The sequence below is a fragment of the Salvelinus alpinus genome, chromosome 17 (genome assembly GCF_045679555.1).
Source record: "Salvelinus alpinus chromosome 17, SLU_Salpinus.1, whole genome shotgun sequence".
In the NCBI taxonomy this organism is placed as follows: domain Eukaryota; kingdom Metazoa; phylum Chordata; class Actinopteri; order Salmoniformes; family Salmonidae; genus Salvelinus; species Salvelinus alpinus.
The window spans coordinates 28415940-28429429 of NC_092102.1; the positions used below are offsets into that span (position 1 = coordinate 28415940).

The window sequence follows — 13490 nt, forward strand, 5'->3', positions numbered from 1 at the left end:
GGCCAATTTATTGCAGCATGTGGTAGAAGAATCAAATCAAACTTTTTTACAAGTGCATTTACACTTTTTGAAACAATTTACAGTATAATAAAAAACAAAGGTTACAAAAAATATCATAAAATGTTTAACATTTCAATCATAAAAATATGGTAAAAGACAAAATGAAAACCTGAAAGAATGAAATTATACCAAGTTATAGGCTATATTCTTCAAGGGTGTCTTAAAACCTCAATGGATTGCACTGAGCTATCTTTTCCTCTTTCCTCTTGACTTATTAAGATACAGCTCCTGGCAAACACACCCACTCCAAACACACCCACTCCATATTCTACTTTGGACATCTACTTCGGCCAAAGATGAGTTTTGTCAACATAGTTTCCTTGTTATTTCAACTTAATTCATCAACATAACTGTTTCACTGTGGCAATTTGGTTGAATTAGTAAAATGTCATCAATTTAAACAGTTTATGGTCTATTGTAATTTATTTCCCCCATGGAATATGCCACAACTAGGCTACAATGTATCAGCCTAATGCCTGGAAATAAAAGCTCCTTAGTTTCTGACATTTTGAATGTTGGAAAGTTGTTAGGTATGCCAGGTGATTTGTAGATCAGACTGCAGCACCAATAACTAACGGACAAATTGCACCCCCTTGTGATGATAGCTAGATAGCAGGATCACAGAATTAAATGCATCTCTATGGGAAAGCTATAGTAATACATTTTGGTCAACTGTTGAGCCATAAATGACATAATTGCTATTTCTGAGGAAATTGAAATGGGCTCAAATGTTTAATTATTGATGAATTTAGTGTCGCTCAAGCCCATAGTAAATATGAGACAATCCAAAAAATCTCAGATCAATTCCACTTCCAGGCACTAGGGGTCCTCAGTGGCTAGCGGTGCATGATGTCTCAAAACGTATTTGTTTTTATCACGTGACAGGAAAGTCCCTGTTGGAACGTTTGCCAAACAAGGAAGCAATCCTACAGCTAGCTAATGCCCGCGACTTTGCTGACAGCTAGTGGGGGTGAAGTCCGAATCAAAATTTGAAGACGTTTATGATCACAGTTAGCTAGCTTCACGTCCTGTGGGTAACTTTCGTTACATTCAGCAAGGACTGTCTACTCGCTCTTGTCTTGCTGCTAATGCTATAAGATCCAACGAAGCTTGCCTGGCCAGTTTAGCTGGCTAGCTAGCATTCTCCTTGTCGACTAGTGTGTGTGCTGTCTGCATTCCTGTGTTGAGTTTTTGACAGCGGACTTTTCACTTCTTTTGTCTTTCGCCCTAACGGTGGGTGACTGTCCTAGATAGCTAGCAAGGGCATTGTCCACCCAGTCACTTTTCATGTCAGGCTTTTGAATAGAACACTACGTAAGATAACTAGCTAGCTAGGTGGTTAGCTAACGGCGCCTTTCGACTGTCATTCTTTTCTCTTGAGTTTTTGACACACCGAATCGGACTAACTGTATCATGGGTTCAAACATATTAACAACTAGCTAGTTAACTAGCTAGCTTAAGGTAAGTTGTCTTCTAAAATCATTGGCAGCTGGGCTGGCAACTTTAGCCATAACTAGCTCGCTAACTAGCTTACGTTATCTGATTTATCCAAGTAGTGACACAGTAGTTATCGTTGTCAAAACAGAAACGACCTGTGATATCTGCCTAGAATATAGTTTGGCGTTAGGGTCATTCCACTTCAAAAAACACAAGAGGATTTCGACACGCACCATCTGATTGTCCTGAAATTGTTTCTGTTAGAATTGATTGTATTCAAAGTGTCAATTTTTATTTATAGGATTCATATATTAATATTCAGTAAATATAGTACCCAAAATCCGATTTGGACCAAACTGTTTTCTAACAATGGGTTAGGCATGAGGAATCCAAAGGAATGGTCAAACGTCACCCACGGACACCCCACATGAATCCCACCCCAACACCCAATATATAGTAACAGTTCTGTGTCTGACAAGTAGTATGGAGGTGCGGCTCTGAGTATTGTTTCTTCATCTTATGTAATGAATTCCCAGTTAATTTGGTGATGTTTTCCCCTGTTAAGAAAACATGGTAATGGAAGTTGTTAGGTTTATGTCCCATCCTACATCCTGATATGACCAGGTTCTGATCAATAGATGGTGCTGTTCATGCTATTAGGTGAAAAGTTTGAAAGAACCCTCAATGCTAACAGGGTACAAAATGACATTGGTTTCCTAACCCCGTAAGCAGTCTATTGACATTGTATGACAGCAACTCATGCTTTAGTTTTGTTACACTGTTCCAAATGCAAACTTTTTTGCATTTGTGGCACAAATCCAATGCAATTCAATGGTACCTATATTAGTATTTTCACACTTAATGTTCAAATCATCCTAAAGTATCTGAAAATGGATTAAGGCAATAATGCTACTTATAGATTTGGATATGAATTTTTAAAATGGTAATATAGGTACCATTGACATGCATTGGATTTATTACAAATTACAAAACGTTTGCATTTAAAACATTGGCCAGGTAAACAAAACCAAAGCATGGGTTGCTGTCATACCTTGTCCATAGACTGCTTAAACTAATATGTTTAAAAAATCACCTAATAGCAGGAACAGCACCATCTAGTTCAACTTGTAAGTCGCTCTGGATAAGAGCGTCTGCTAAATGACTTAAATGTAAATGTAGAACTTGGTATTATCAGGATGCAGGATATGACATAAACCTAACAACTTCAATGACACATTTCTCTGATGAAGAAACAATACTCAGAGCCACAGCTCCATACTACTTGTCAGACATAGATAACTAATACTGTATACTTGTGGTTGGGATTGGCTGGGGTGTGTGGGGTCCATGGGTGGATATTGACAAATCCTTTGAATTCCTCATGTCTTACTCACTGTTAGAAAAAGTTTGGTCCAAATTGGATGTTGGGTACTATATTTATTGAATATTATATGAATCCTATACAAATGTCCAATTTGGGTGCAATCCATTAGCTTAATTTCTCAGATAAAATCAGAAACGATTTCAGAACAATCTGAGATGGTGGGTGTCCTGGCTTGCTGAAATGACATTGAATGGCCCATTAGCTTGGCATTTGTGTAGCGTTAGCTCTAAAAAAATTAATGCCAAACTTGAGTCAATGTTTTGAAAGGTTGGTAGCATGCTAGTTGGCTAGCTAACGTTAGAGGGCCTAGCTAGTTAGCTACTGTCAGATTTAGTATCTAGGCTAGCTGTCAGGGAAACTGCCAAGAGCACCATCAGGTGTTAAGATTGCATTGCAACATAACTTTGTTCTAAATAATGTGTGTTGCCACATACCAGTTCACTATAGAATGAGGACTTAAGCCATGCTGCTTTAATGTTTGGTTGTATTTACTTTTTTTTTTTTTTACCAGATTTCATGTTATTCTGGAGAGGCTGTCACTCCAAGATTCCAGACCTTTTCATCCAAGATTTCCCCCCACACCTTCCCTCTCCCTGACCCTTCATAATGTTGGAGGGACTTGTTGCCTGGGTACTCAACACATACCTAGGCAAATATGTCAGCAACCTAAATACAGACCAGCTCTCCATCGCCCTCCTCAAAGGTACCCTTTCTGTCTGTCTGTGTGTCCGTTAGGCTGCCTCAGGGTGTCCACCATCAGTTTCTATGATGACATCATCCTCGCTCTTACCCTCATTGAATTTGACAGCTCTTCAACGTACTATGCTACGAGAATCCCTGCAGTATACAATATAGCACAATAAATATCATAATGTATCATGCATTTACTGTAGCTGTAGCACTGTATCTGAAACCCTTGTCTTCCTAGGTGCGGTGGAGCTGGAGAACCTTCCCTTAAGGAAAGATGCCCTCCGAGAGTTTGATCTGCCCTTTGAGGTCAAAGCAGGTGAGTGATCCATCAAAAGCCTGACTGATAAAAGGTTATCATTGAAAACATTCACAAGAACTATATCAAAAATATATAATTAAACTCAATATGCCCAATATGAGTTATTATGAGTTGAGCAAAAGATTGGCCTTAATTTCTGGGCACTCACCACACTTATCTCCAGTCCTTGCTGATCAATACTGCTTGTTTGACCTTTTGTTCACTAAAAGAACGTCAACAATCATTATTTATTTAGTCAGTTTACTCCTTATTTAGTCAGGTAACAAGCATGCAACCATAATGGCAAAGGAAATAAATGGTTCAACATGCATTTCTTTCAACCAAACCAGTGATTGTGTAGTCAGTGCAGCACAGTGATTAGTATGACAACAGTCTACAGTTCTTAGACATACAATAATAAATACACAACAGCAACACAATGCATTTCACACAGTACATGACAGCTATACTGAGAAAGTATACAAGTTCACAAAAGTCCTATTTCAGGTTGAGCAATGTTCATTTAGTCACTTCAAATTAATGTTATCGCAGCTTTTGTGTCGTTTATCTTCATTATTTGATCTGAAGTTAGTGTATTGATAAGGAGAAGGGACACCATTGTTATTTTCAGTAACTTCTTTACTAAGATAAATCAAGACACAATACACAGAGCATTATGAGTACTGTAGTACTTCATGCTACACCCTGCTTTCGCTCTCCAGGCTTCATTGGGAAGATCACACTCCAGATCCCGTTCTACCGACCCCACAGTGACCCCTGGGTCATCTCCATGTCCCAGCTCAACCTCATCATCGGCCCGGTCCGACCCCAGGAGTATGACAAGGAGACGGAGAGGGAGGCCGAGCGCGAACGCAAGAAACAGCTGCTCCAGGCACTAGAGGACAAGTGGAAGGTGTGTGGGAATGGTGCCAAGAATCCTGGAATCAGGCTCTGCTGTATTCTTATCTGTAGACTGTGTATGTATGCAGTATACACAGAGTATACAAAACATTATGAACACCTGCATTTTCCCTGACATAGACTGCCCATGTGAATCCAGGTGAAAGCTAAGATCCCTTATTGATGTCACTTGTTAAATCCACTTCAATCACTGTAGATGAAGGGGAGGAGATGGGTTAAATAATCATTTTTAAGCCTTGAGACAATTATGACATGGATTGTGTATGTGTGCCATTCAGAGGTTGAATGTGCAAGACAGAAGATTTAAGTGCTTTTGAACAGGGTATGGTAGTAGGTGCCAGGTGCACCAGTTTTTGTCAAGAACTGCAATGCTGCTGGGGTTTTCACGCTCAACAGTGTCCCGTGTGTATCAAGAACAGTCCACCAGCCAACTTGACACAACTGTGGGAAGCATTGGCGTCAACATGGGCCAGCATCCCTGTGGAATGCTTTCGATGACTTGAAGAGTCCATGCCCCGACGAATTGAGACTGTTCTGAGGGAAATGGTGGGGGGGTGCGCAACGCAATATTAGGAAGGTGTTAATAATGTTTTGAAAACTCGGTGTTTGTATGTAGACAGTTGCATTACTGTACTTAAAGACAAATGCATAGTGACCTGTGTTTTATCTTATAAATGTGATTTATTGATTGCATGTAATCAATATTGCCTTACTTTTGGAATCATTGTATTATGCTATTGCAGTGAAGAGTGGATTGCTACCTACTTTTACTGTGAAATCATATGTATCCAAGAGGTCCACCAAGCTGCAGTTTACATATGATTGTGATATGTACAGTATCTTCAGCATTGTAATGATAGGGACATGTTGCTCATTAGACAACTAGTCGATGTTTTGATTGATGTACCTTTCCCTCAGAGCGAGTGTGAACAGAAAGGAGAGTCCTACTGGTACTCTGTCACTGCCTCTGTAGTCACCAGGATCGTGGAGAACATCGAGGTAAAATATCATATTCCTTTGGGACATGTCATTGCAATCCACTTAACTTGTGTTTAGAATCAGAACTGACTTTTCCCTTTGGGGTTCCTCTTCAGTTAAAGATACAAGATGTCCACTTGCGATTTGAGGATGACTTGACCAACCCAGGGAAGCCATTTTGCTTTGGTGTCTGCATCAACAACGTATCTGCACAGAACTCTTCAATAGAACCGGTAAGTTACATGTACCAGTCAGACCGCTTGCCATATCAAGTGGGTATTGGCTGCTCGATCTAACAGTGAGTGTGTTCCTCCTTCTTTACAGGCACAAAGGCTCATGCGGCAAAAGCAACTGGAGATTAAAGAATTCAGCGTCTATTGGGACACAGTGTCTAGCATGTTGGGAGATCTCCCCGCCAATGAGATTCAGGAGGCCATGACCAAGTGCATGCAGAGCCGAGAGCACCAGTATATCTTTGAGCCGGTGTGTGCCTCGGTGCTGCTGAGGAGGAATGCCTCCAAGGAGCCTCTGAGGTCTCGCAACGTGCCCCGCATCGAGGGCCAGGTTCAGCTGAAGCCTCTATCCCTACGACTGTCACAGGTGCAGTACCAGCAGATCATGGCCTTCCTCAAAGAGCTGGACCGCAGGGAAAGGGAGATGATGTTCCGCCAGTGGAGACCCAAAGTCCCTGTCATCGGAAACTGCCGGCATTGGTGGATGTTTGCCATCCAGGCCAACCTGAGTGAGATTCGAGAGCAGAGGCGGAGGGGGAACTGGGATTTTGCCCTGCAGAGGGCACGGGACGCCCAGCTTTACACCAACCTCTACTTCCAGAGGCTTAAAGGAGCCCCCCTCACCTCCCCGGAGGAGTGTGAATTGCAGAGAGTGGAGGACGAGCAGAATCTGGAGGAGTTGCAGAGCCTTAGGGGAGTTGTCCACGACTGCTTCCGCAAACAGGAGGAAATCGCAGAGAGTGTGAGGGAACCTATCGCTGAGAGCCCACCACCCTGTTCTCCCACAGGGAGGTCCATCCCCAAGAGTGGCAGCTCTGGTATGATCCAGTACCTGCAGTCTTGGTTCCCTGGCTGGGGCGGCTGGTACGGAGCGTACCCTGAGACGGGCCCTGATGAGCTCCTACCAGGCCCTGGCACCTGGGACATGCTGGGTAAGCACGAAGGGGCAAATTCTAACTTTCACTTAGTCATGCATTGATGTCAATGGGAGACTGAACATTGTAAGTTGAAGTTAGGATTCAACCCTGAGAGCTTTTCTCCCGGATCGTGGAACAAAATGTTTTATGTATGTTGACATTGAGTGAGTGTAGTCAAAATAATGGGATAGCCCTTTAATACTAAAGAGACAGTAAATGCTATGTTGGATGCTATGTTGGATTGTAGTATCGATGCAGTCTGTCTTTTAAGGACCTCACACTCTCTGTTGAAAATGGTTGCTTTTCCCCCCTTGCCTATTCCCTATGCATTTGTATCCCACTGTAAGGGACAAAAAGTCACAGTGCCATATGTCTCACAGTCGGTTCCAACCTAATCAACTAGATGGTGTCCCTCTCTGTCCCCTGTACAGAGGAGGACCTGTTTGACCCTCTGGAGGACTCTCAGACCCTCAACACCTTCACCAGGAGAGACCACCTTTTTGCCCGGCTAGAGTTCCAACTGGAGAAGGGAGCCGTCACTCTTTTCCACCAAGACAAGAGGGGAGCTGAGAGCGGCGTCATCGAGTTGAAGTTCTCAGGTACAGCATGGTGTCCAAAATGGCACCCTATTTCTTATATATAGCACACTACTTTTGGCCAGAGCCATAGGGGAATAGAGTGCCATTTCGGATGCAGATTTACTTTATAGTAGACTCCTCTCCCAAATACTGATATTTGTTTGAGAACATAAGTTGATTGAGAATGCATGCTCATATGGGTAGTGGGTGCGGTGTGATGATGATTGATTGTTTGCCCTGAGCAATGCTGTAACAGTGTCTCCTTTCCTCAGAGGTGAAGGTGGGAGTGGAGTCTCTGCCCCGCTCGGAGTCCTCTCTTCTGTCTGTCAAGCTGGGGGGCTTATTCCTCAGAGACCTCACCACCCAGGGCACCATCTTCCCCTTCCTTGTTTTCCCCAAACCGGTGAGGGAGCCGCAGGCACGTTTGAGTTGAACATGTGAATAGATTGAACATGAGCTATATGTACAGAATATTCATCTTTCATTGTTATCTTCCTAAAAGGACCAGGTTGTGGTTGCCATAAACCAGCCTTTTGGCCAGCCTAGCGGTGCTGAAACGAGCAGCTCAGGTGAGTGTTTAAGTTTACAAGAAGATTGCGAAATGCATTAATCACTTGTTAAATTAATTAATGTTATTTCATGAAATGGAATATAAATACAATAAATGTTGATCTTTTTTTGGCCAGTCCCTAGCTCAGAGTCATCGGCGTCCCCTGTGTTTGAGATGATATATGAGCGCAACCCGGTTAGGTGTAAATTTGAGCGGAGACTGGAGGTGAACACTAGCCCTTTGAACATCATCTACAACCCTCAGGCCATTAAGAAAGTCACTGAGTTCTTCTACAAAGGAAGAGTCCACACCTCAGGTAAGATATAGATGGAGATATATATAGATATCTATCTCTCTGTGTGTGTGTACATACATACATACATACATACATACAGTTGAAGTCGGAAGTTTACATACACCTTAGCCAAATACATTTAAACTCAGTTTTTCACAATTCCGGACATTTAATCCTAGTAAACATTCCCTGTTTTAGGTCAGTTAGGATCCCCACTTTATTTTAAGAATGTGAAATGTCAGAATAATAGTAGAGATTTATTTAAGCTTTTAATTCTTTCATCACATTCCCAGTGGGTCAGAAGTTTACATACACTCAATTAGTATTTGGTAGCATTGCCTTTAAATTGTTTAACTTGGGTCAAACGTTTTGGGTAGCCTTCCACAAGCTTCCCACATTAAGTTGGGTGAATTTTGGCCCATTCCTCCTGACAGTGCTGGGGTAACTGAGTCAGGTTTGTAGGCCTCCTTGCTCGCACATGCTTTTTCAGTTATTCCCACAAATTTCCTATAGGATTGAGGTCAGGGCTTTGTGATGGCCACTCCAATACCTTGACTTTGTTGTCCTTAAGCCATTTTGCCACAACTTTGGAAGTATTCTTGGGGTCATAGTCATTTGGAAGACCCATTTGGAAGACCCAAGCTTTAACTTCCTGACTGATGTCTTGAGATGTTGCTTCAATATATCCACATAATTTTCCTGCCTCATGATGCCATCTATTTTGTGAAGTGCACCAGTCCCTCCTGCAGCAAAGCACCGCCAAAACATGATGCTGCCAGCCCCGTGTTTCACGGTTGGGATGGTGTTCTTTGGCTTGCAAGCCTCCCCCTTTTTCCTCCAAACATAACGATGGTTATTATGGCCAAACGGTTCTAATTTTGTTTCATCAGACCAGAGGACATTTCTCCAAAAAGTACGGTCTTTGTCGCCATGTGCAGTTATATATTACACACTGTGCGTATATATCAAAAACAGGTTTAGACATTTTTGCAAATTTATAAAAAATAAAAAAAACTATCACAAGTATTCAGACCCTTTACTCAGTACTTTGTTGAAGCACCTTTGGCAATGATTACAGCCTCAAGTCTTCTTGGGTATGACGTTACAAGCTTGGTACACCTGTATTTGGGGAGTTTCTCGTATTCTTCTCTGCAGATCCTCTCAAGCTCTGTCAGGTTGGATGGGGAGCTTTGCTGCATAGCTATTTTCAAGTCTTTCCAGAGATGTTCGATCAGGTTGAAGCCAGGGCTCTAGCTGGGTCACTCAAGAACATTCAGAGACTTGTCCCAAAGCCACTCCTGCATTGTCTTGGCTGTGTGCTTAGGGTTGTTGTCCTGTTGAAAGGTGAACCTTTGCCCCAGTCTGAAGTCCTTAGCGCTTTGGAGCAGGTTTTCATCAAGGATCTCGCTGTACTTTGCTCCGTTCATCTTTCCCTTGATCCTGACTAGTCTCCCAGTCCCTGCCACTGAAAAACATCCCCACAGCATGCTTCACCGTAGGGATGGTGCCAGGTTTCCTCCAGACGTGATGCTTGGCATTCAGGCCAAAGAGTTCAATCTTGGTTTCATCAGACCAGAGAATCTTGTTTCTCATGTTTTTTGCTCAGACATGCACTGTCAACTGTGGGACCTTATACAGACAGGTTTGTGCCTTTCCACATCATGTCCAATCAATTGAATTTACTGCAGGTGTACTCCAATCAAGTTGTAGAAACATCTCAAGGATGATCAATGGAAACAGGATGCACCTGAGCACAATTTCGAGTCTCATAGCAAAGGGTCTGAATACTTATGTAAATAAGGTATTTCTGTTTATTTTTTATACATTTGCAAACATTTCTAAAAACCTGTTTTCACTTTGTCTTTATGGGGTATTGGGTGTAGATTGATTAGGAATCAGGCTGTAATGTAACAAAATGTGGAAAAGGGAAGGGTCTGAATACTTTCCGAATGCACTGTATTTATCCACCACATGGCAGTGTTTGCCCTTTTGTTGATGAGCCAGAAGGGTGGGATGTAAAGGGCTGTATCTAACACTGTAGTCTATATTTCCCATGTGCTCAGGAAACAATTCCATTCTGAGGAAAATAAAAGGTTTTAAAATATATTTTGGTCTGTTTGTCAGGTTTTGGGTACCAGTCGGAGCTGGAGGTGAGAGTGGCGGAAGCTGCCAGGAGGCAATACAACAAGCTCAAAATGCAGACCAAGGCGGAGATCAGACAAACCCTCGACCAGCTACTAGTGGGAGAGTTCATTGTAATAACTTTTGACTTCTTTCCTCTCACACCAGGTGTCATTCTAATGTTGTAGTTGAACTGTGAAGTTGATGATATGATCATTGATCACATAATTGATGATTAATGGTTATTGTATATTGGAAAAATAATTTTCCCCTTTTTTAAGTGTCTGTAATTGGTATATATTAATGTTGTGTGTGACTTTGTACTTTTGCTCTACTTGTCATTACAGGAGAACAGTAAGCGCTGGACTATGAAGTTGGATATCTGTGCCCCCCAGGTGATCTTCCCAGATGACTTCCAGTCACAGGACCCCATGTTAGTGGTGGTTGACCTGGGACGGATTCTCCTCACTAACTCACATGGTAAAATTAGCTCACATCTTCGCACAACACATTTGACTAAGCTGATTCTTTCAAAGGTAGACTAAGCACAGTCTGCAGTCTTGTAACATGGTTGTTGTTGATAAGCAATAAGCAGGAAGTTCTTTCTGTAATTTTTCTTTGTTTATATTGTATTAAAGATATTCTATTTAAAATCTATGTTTTATTTTCTCTTTAAAGATGACACTAAAACAAAGTCGAAGACCACTCAGCCGGAGGGGGAGGAGTATAACAGTGATGAAGAGTACCAGACTCCGCTGGCCACACCCCCAAATTCTCCGCCCCCTGAAATGGAGACAGAGTTCAAAGACCAGAACAAGTACCCCCAGCTCGCAAGCCTTAAATCCCCCGAGGGGGTACAGGCCTTCAGCAGAAACCTCTATGAGAAGTACTCTCTGTCCTTCAAGGACCTGCAGATCATGGTGGGACGCTACAAAGACAACTGGAAGCACCTGCAGGAGAGCGAGGTGGGGCCCACCCACGTGATTGAGAAGTTTAACGTGCTGCTGGAGCTGGAGCAGAGGCTGCGCTACACCTCAGACCCTCAGCTCCCTGGGGCTGTGCTTTCCGGGACCCTGCCAGATCTTAAGGTCCACATCAACCTGGAGAAGATGACCGCCCTCAGGAGCTGCCTGGCCCGACTGGGCAGCCCCGCTGAGGAGGACGAGGGCCAGGAGAAAGCAGAGAGTGCCAAGACTCCTGACCCCTCCAACCTGCGCCATGAGAAGATCTTCCAGAGGGAGGACAGCCAGTGGAAGCTCCAGGGCTCGGCCAAGAACCTTACCCAGAGTGTGATGACACTGGAGCAGCACACGAGGGAGGTCCTGGTGGAGTCACGCCTCCTCCTGGCTGAGTTCAACATCAACTACATGCAGCTGGGCGTGGAGAGCAACGGACGATACATCTCCGTCCTTAAGGTCTTCGGCACCAATGCCCATTTTGTGAAGCGGCCTTACGACGCAGAGGTGTCCCTCACCGTCCATGGCCTGCTGCTGGTGGACACGCTACAGACCTACGGCTCCGACTTTGACCTCCTGGTGGCCTCCCACAAGCACCTGAGCTTCGATGTGCCTACTGGCAGCCTCCGAGAGAGCCAGCCCTCCTCCCCTGCCGGGCCCGAAGGGATGTCGCCTGAGCACCCTGCCCTCCACCGAGACTCCTCCTCTGGGTTACTCTTCGATAGATCTTCCCCGTTCAGCTCCTTCCTCAGAGACCAGGAGGCCCTCATCAAACTGGAGTACCAGTTTGTCAGCTCGGACTGCCCCTCCATGAACCTGGACAGCTCCCTCCAGGTGACCACCATGCAGGTCAACAACCTGGACATCATCCTCAACCCGGAGACCATGGTGGAGCTGCTCAAGTTCCTCCAGAAGTCTTTCCCCAAGGAGGAGAGCCCCTTGGCCCAGCAGCCATCGCCCCTTCCGGTGGGCCAGGGCCAGGAGGGTCAGGAGGAGACCTACCAGTCCACCTACGACCAGAACAAGGAGCTGACTGTGGAGATCCACAGGTTGAACCTGCTGCTGCTGAGGACTGTGGCCACTGGCAGCGTACTGGGCGGAGAGAAGAAAGGCTTGAAGATCGCCACGGCCAGTATCAACGGCACCAAGGTCAACGTGTCCATGGGCAGCCGGCTGGATGTCAATGGCTCGCTGGGCTCTATCCAGCTAGTGGACTTGACCCAGGAGGGCGGCCGGAGCCAGTTTGTGGTCAGCATTGGCAACATAGAAGACGATCCCTCGGCAGCAGGAGGCGTAGCCTTCTTCTGCGGCTCTGAAGGAGCCCCCTCAGAGGCGTTGAACTTCCGACTTCTGGAGCGCTCCCAGGGGGAGTGCTCGTTAACACTGCAGATGGCCTCGCTGCACTACAACCACTCCGCCAAGTTCCTGAAGGAGCTGAGCCTCTCGGCCAACGAGCTGGAGGACAACTTCCGCTCCATGCTCAAGACAGCCGCCACCAAGGTGTCCACGGTGCTGGCAACCAAGACGGCCGAGTACAGCGGCATGGTGTCCCTGTTCGAGACGCCGTCGCGGCGCTCCAGGACCCAGAGCCAGAGCAACTGGAGCAACTACCCGTTTGAGGATGAAGAGGATTTGAGCGCGCAGGAGGAAGAACCCACCATAGACTCGTTTATGGTCAAGCTGATCCTCAATGTCAGCATCGAGTCACCAGTCGTGTCCATTCCCCGTAAACCTGGTCACCCCGAGCTCCTGGTTGGTCACCTAGGGAGTATCACCATCCAGAACTTTGTTGCCGGGCAGGACTCGGAAGGGGAGAGACTACAGGTGCTAGTGAAGGATATCCGGCTCTACTCACTCAATACCAGTCACCTTGTGTTGAGGAAGGTAGCTAGAACTGACAGCAGTTCCTCTAACCAATCCCCTTCTCACAACGGAAATATCAATCAGGACGAGCCACAGTTTACTCGCCATGACTTCTTTGAATATCTGAGTCGGGGAAAAGGTGAGGAGAAATTATTAGAATGGGAAGTGAAGAGTTTCCCCACCATTTCCTTTCAATTGTTTTGCTATAT

The 13490-nt window shown here is 44.7% G+C and overlaps 1 protein-coding gene across 2 annotated transcripts in view; it reads left to right on the top strand.

The window, feature by feature from the left end:
- The first annotated feature begins 963 nt into the window (after positions 1 to 963).
- Positions 964 to 13490, top strand: part of vps13d (vacuolar protein sorting 13 homolog D) — a 64619-nt gene continuing 52092 nt past the window's right edge. For both annotated transcript variants that reach the window (XM_071348385.1, XM_071348386.1), the window contains exons 1-14: positions 964 to 1521; positions 3393 to 3584; positions 3810 to 3887; positions 4592 to 4782; positions 5709 to 5789; positions 5885 to 6001; positions 6093 to 6933; positions 7350 to 7517; positions 7769 to 7899; positions 7999 to 8065; positions 8183 to 8362; positions 10466 to 10596; positions 10810 to 10942; positions 11141 to 13420. In XM_071348385.1, coding sequence (XP_071204486.1) covers positions 3488 to 3584; positions 3810 to 3887; positions 4592 to 4782; positions 5709 to 5789; positions 5885 to 6001; positions 6093 to 6933; positions 7350 to 7517; positions 7769 to 7899; positions 7999 to 8065; positions 8183 to 8362; positions 10466 to 10596; positions 10810 to 10942; positions 11141 to 13420 — 4495 coding nt within the window. In that variant the 5' untranslated portion in view covers positions 964 to 1521; positions 3393 to 3487. The remainder of the gene's footprint in view (positions 1522 to 3392; positions 3585 to 3809; positions 3888 to 4591; positions 4783 to 5708; positions 5790 to 5884; positions 6002 to 6092; positions 6934 to 7349; positions 7518 to 7768; positions 7900 to 7998; positions 8066 to 8182; positions 8363 to 10465; positions 10597 to 10809; positions 10943 to 11140; positions 13421 to 13490) is intronic.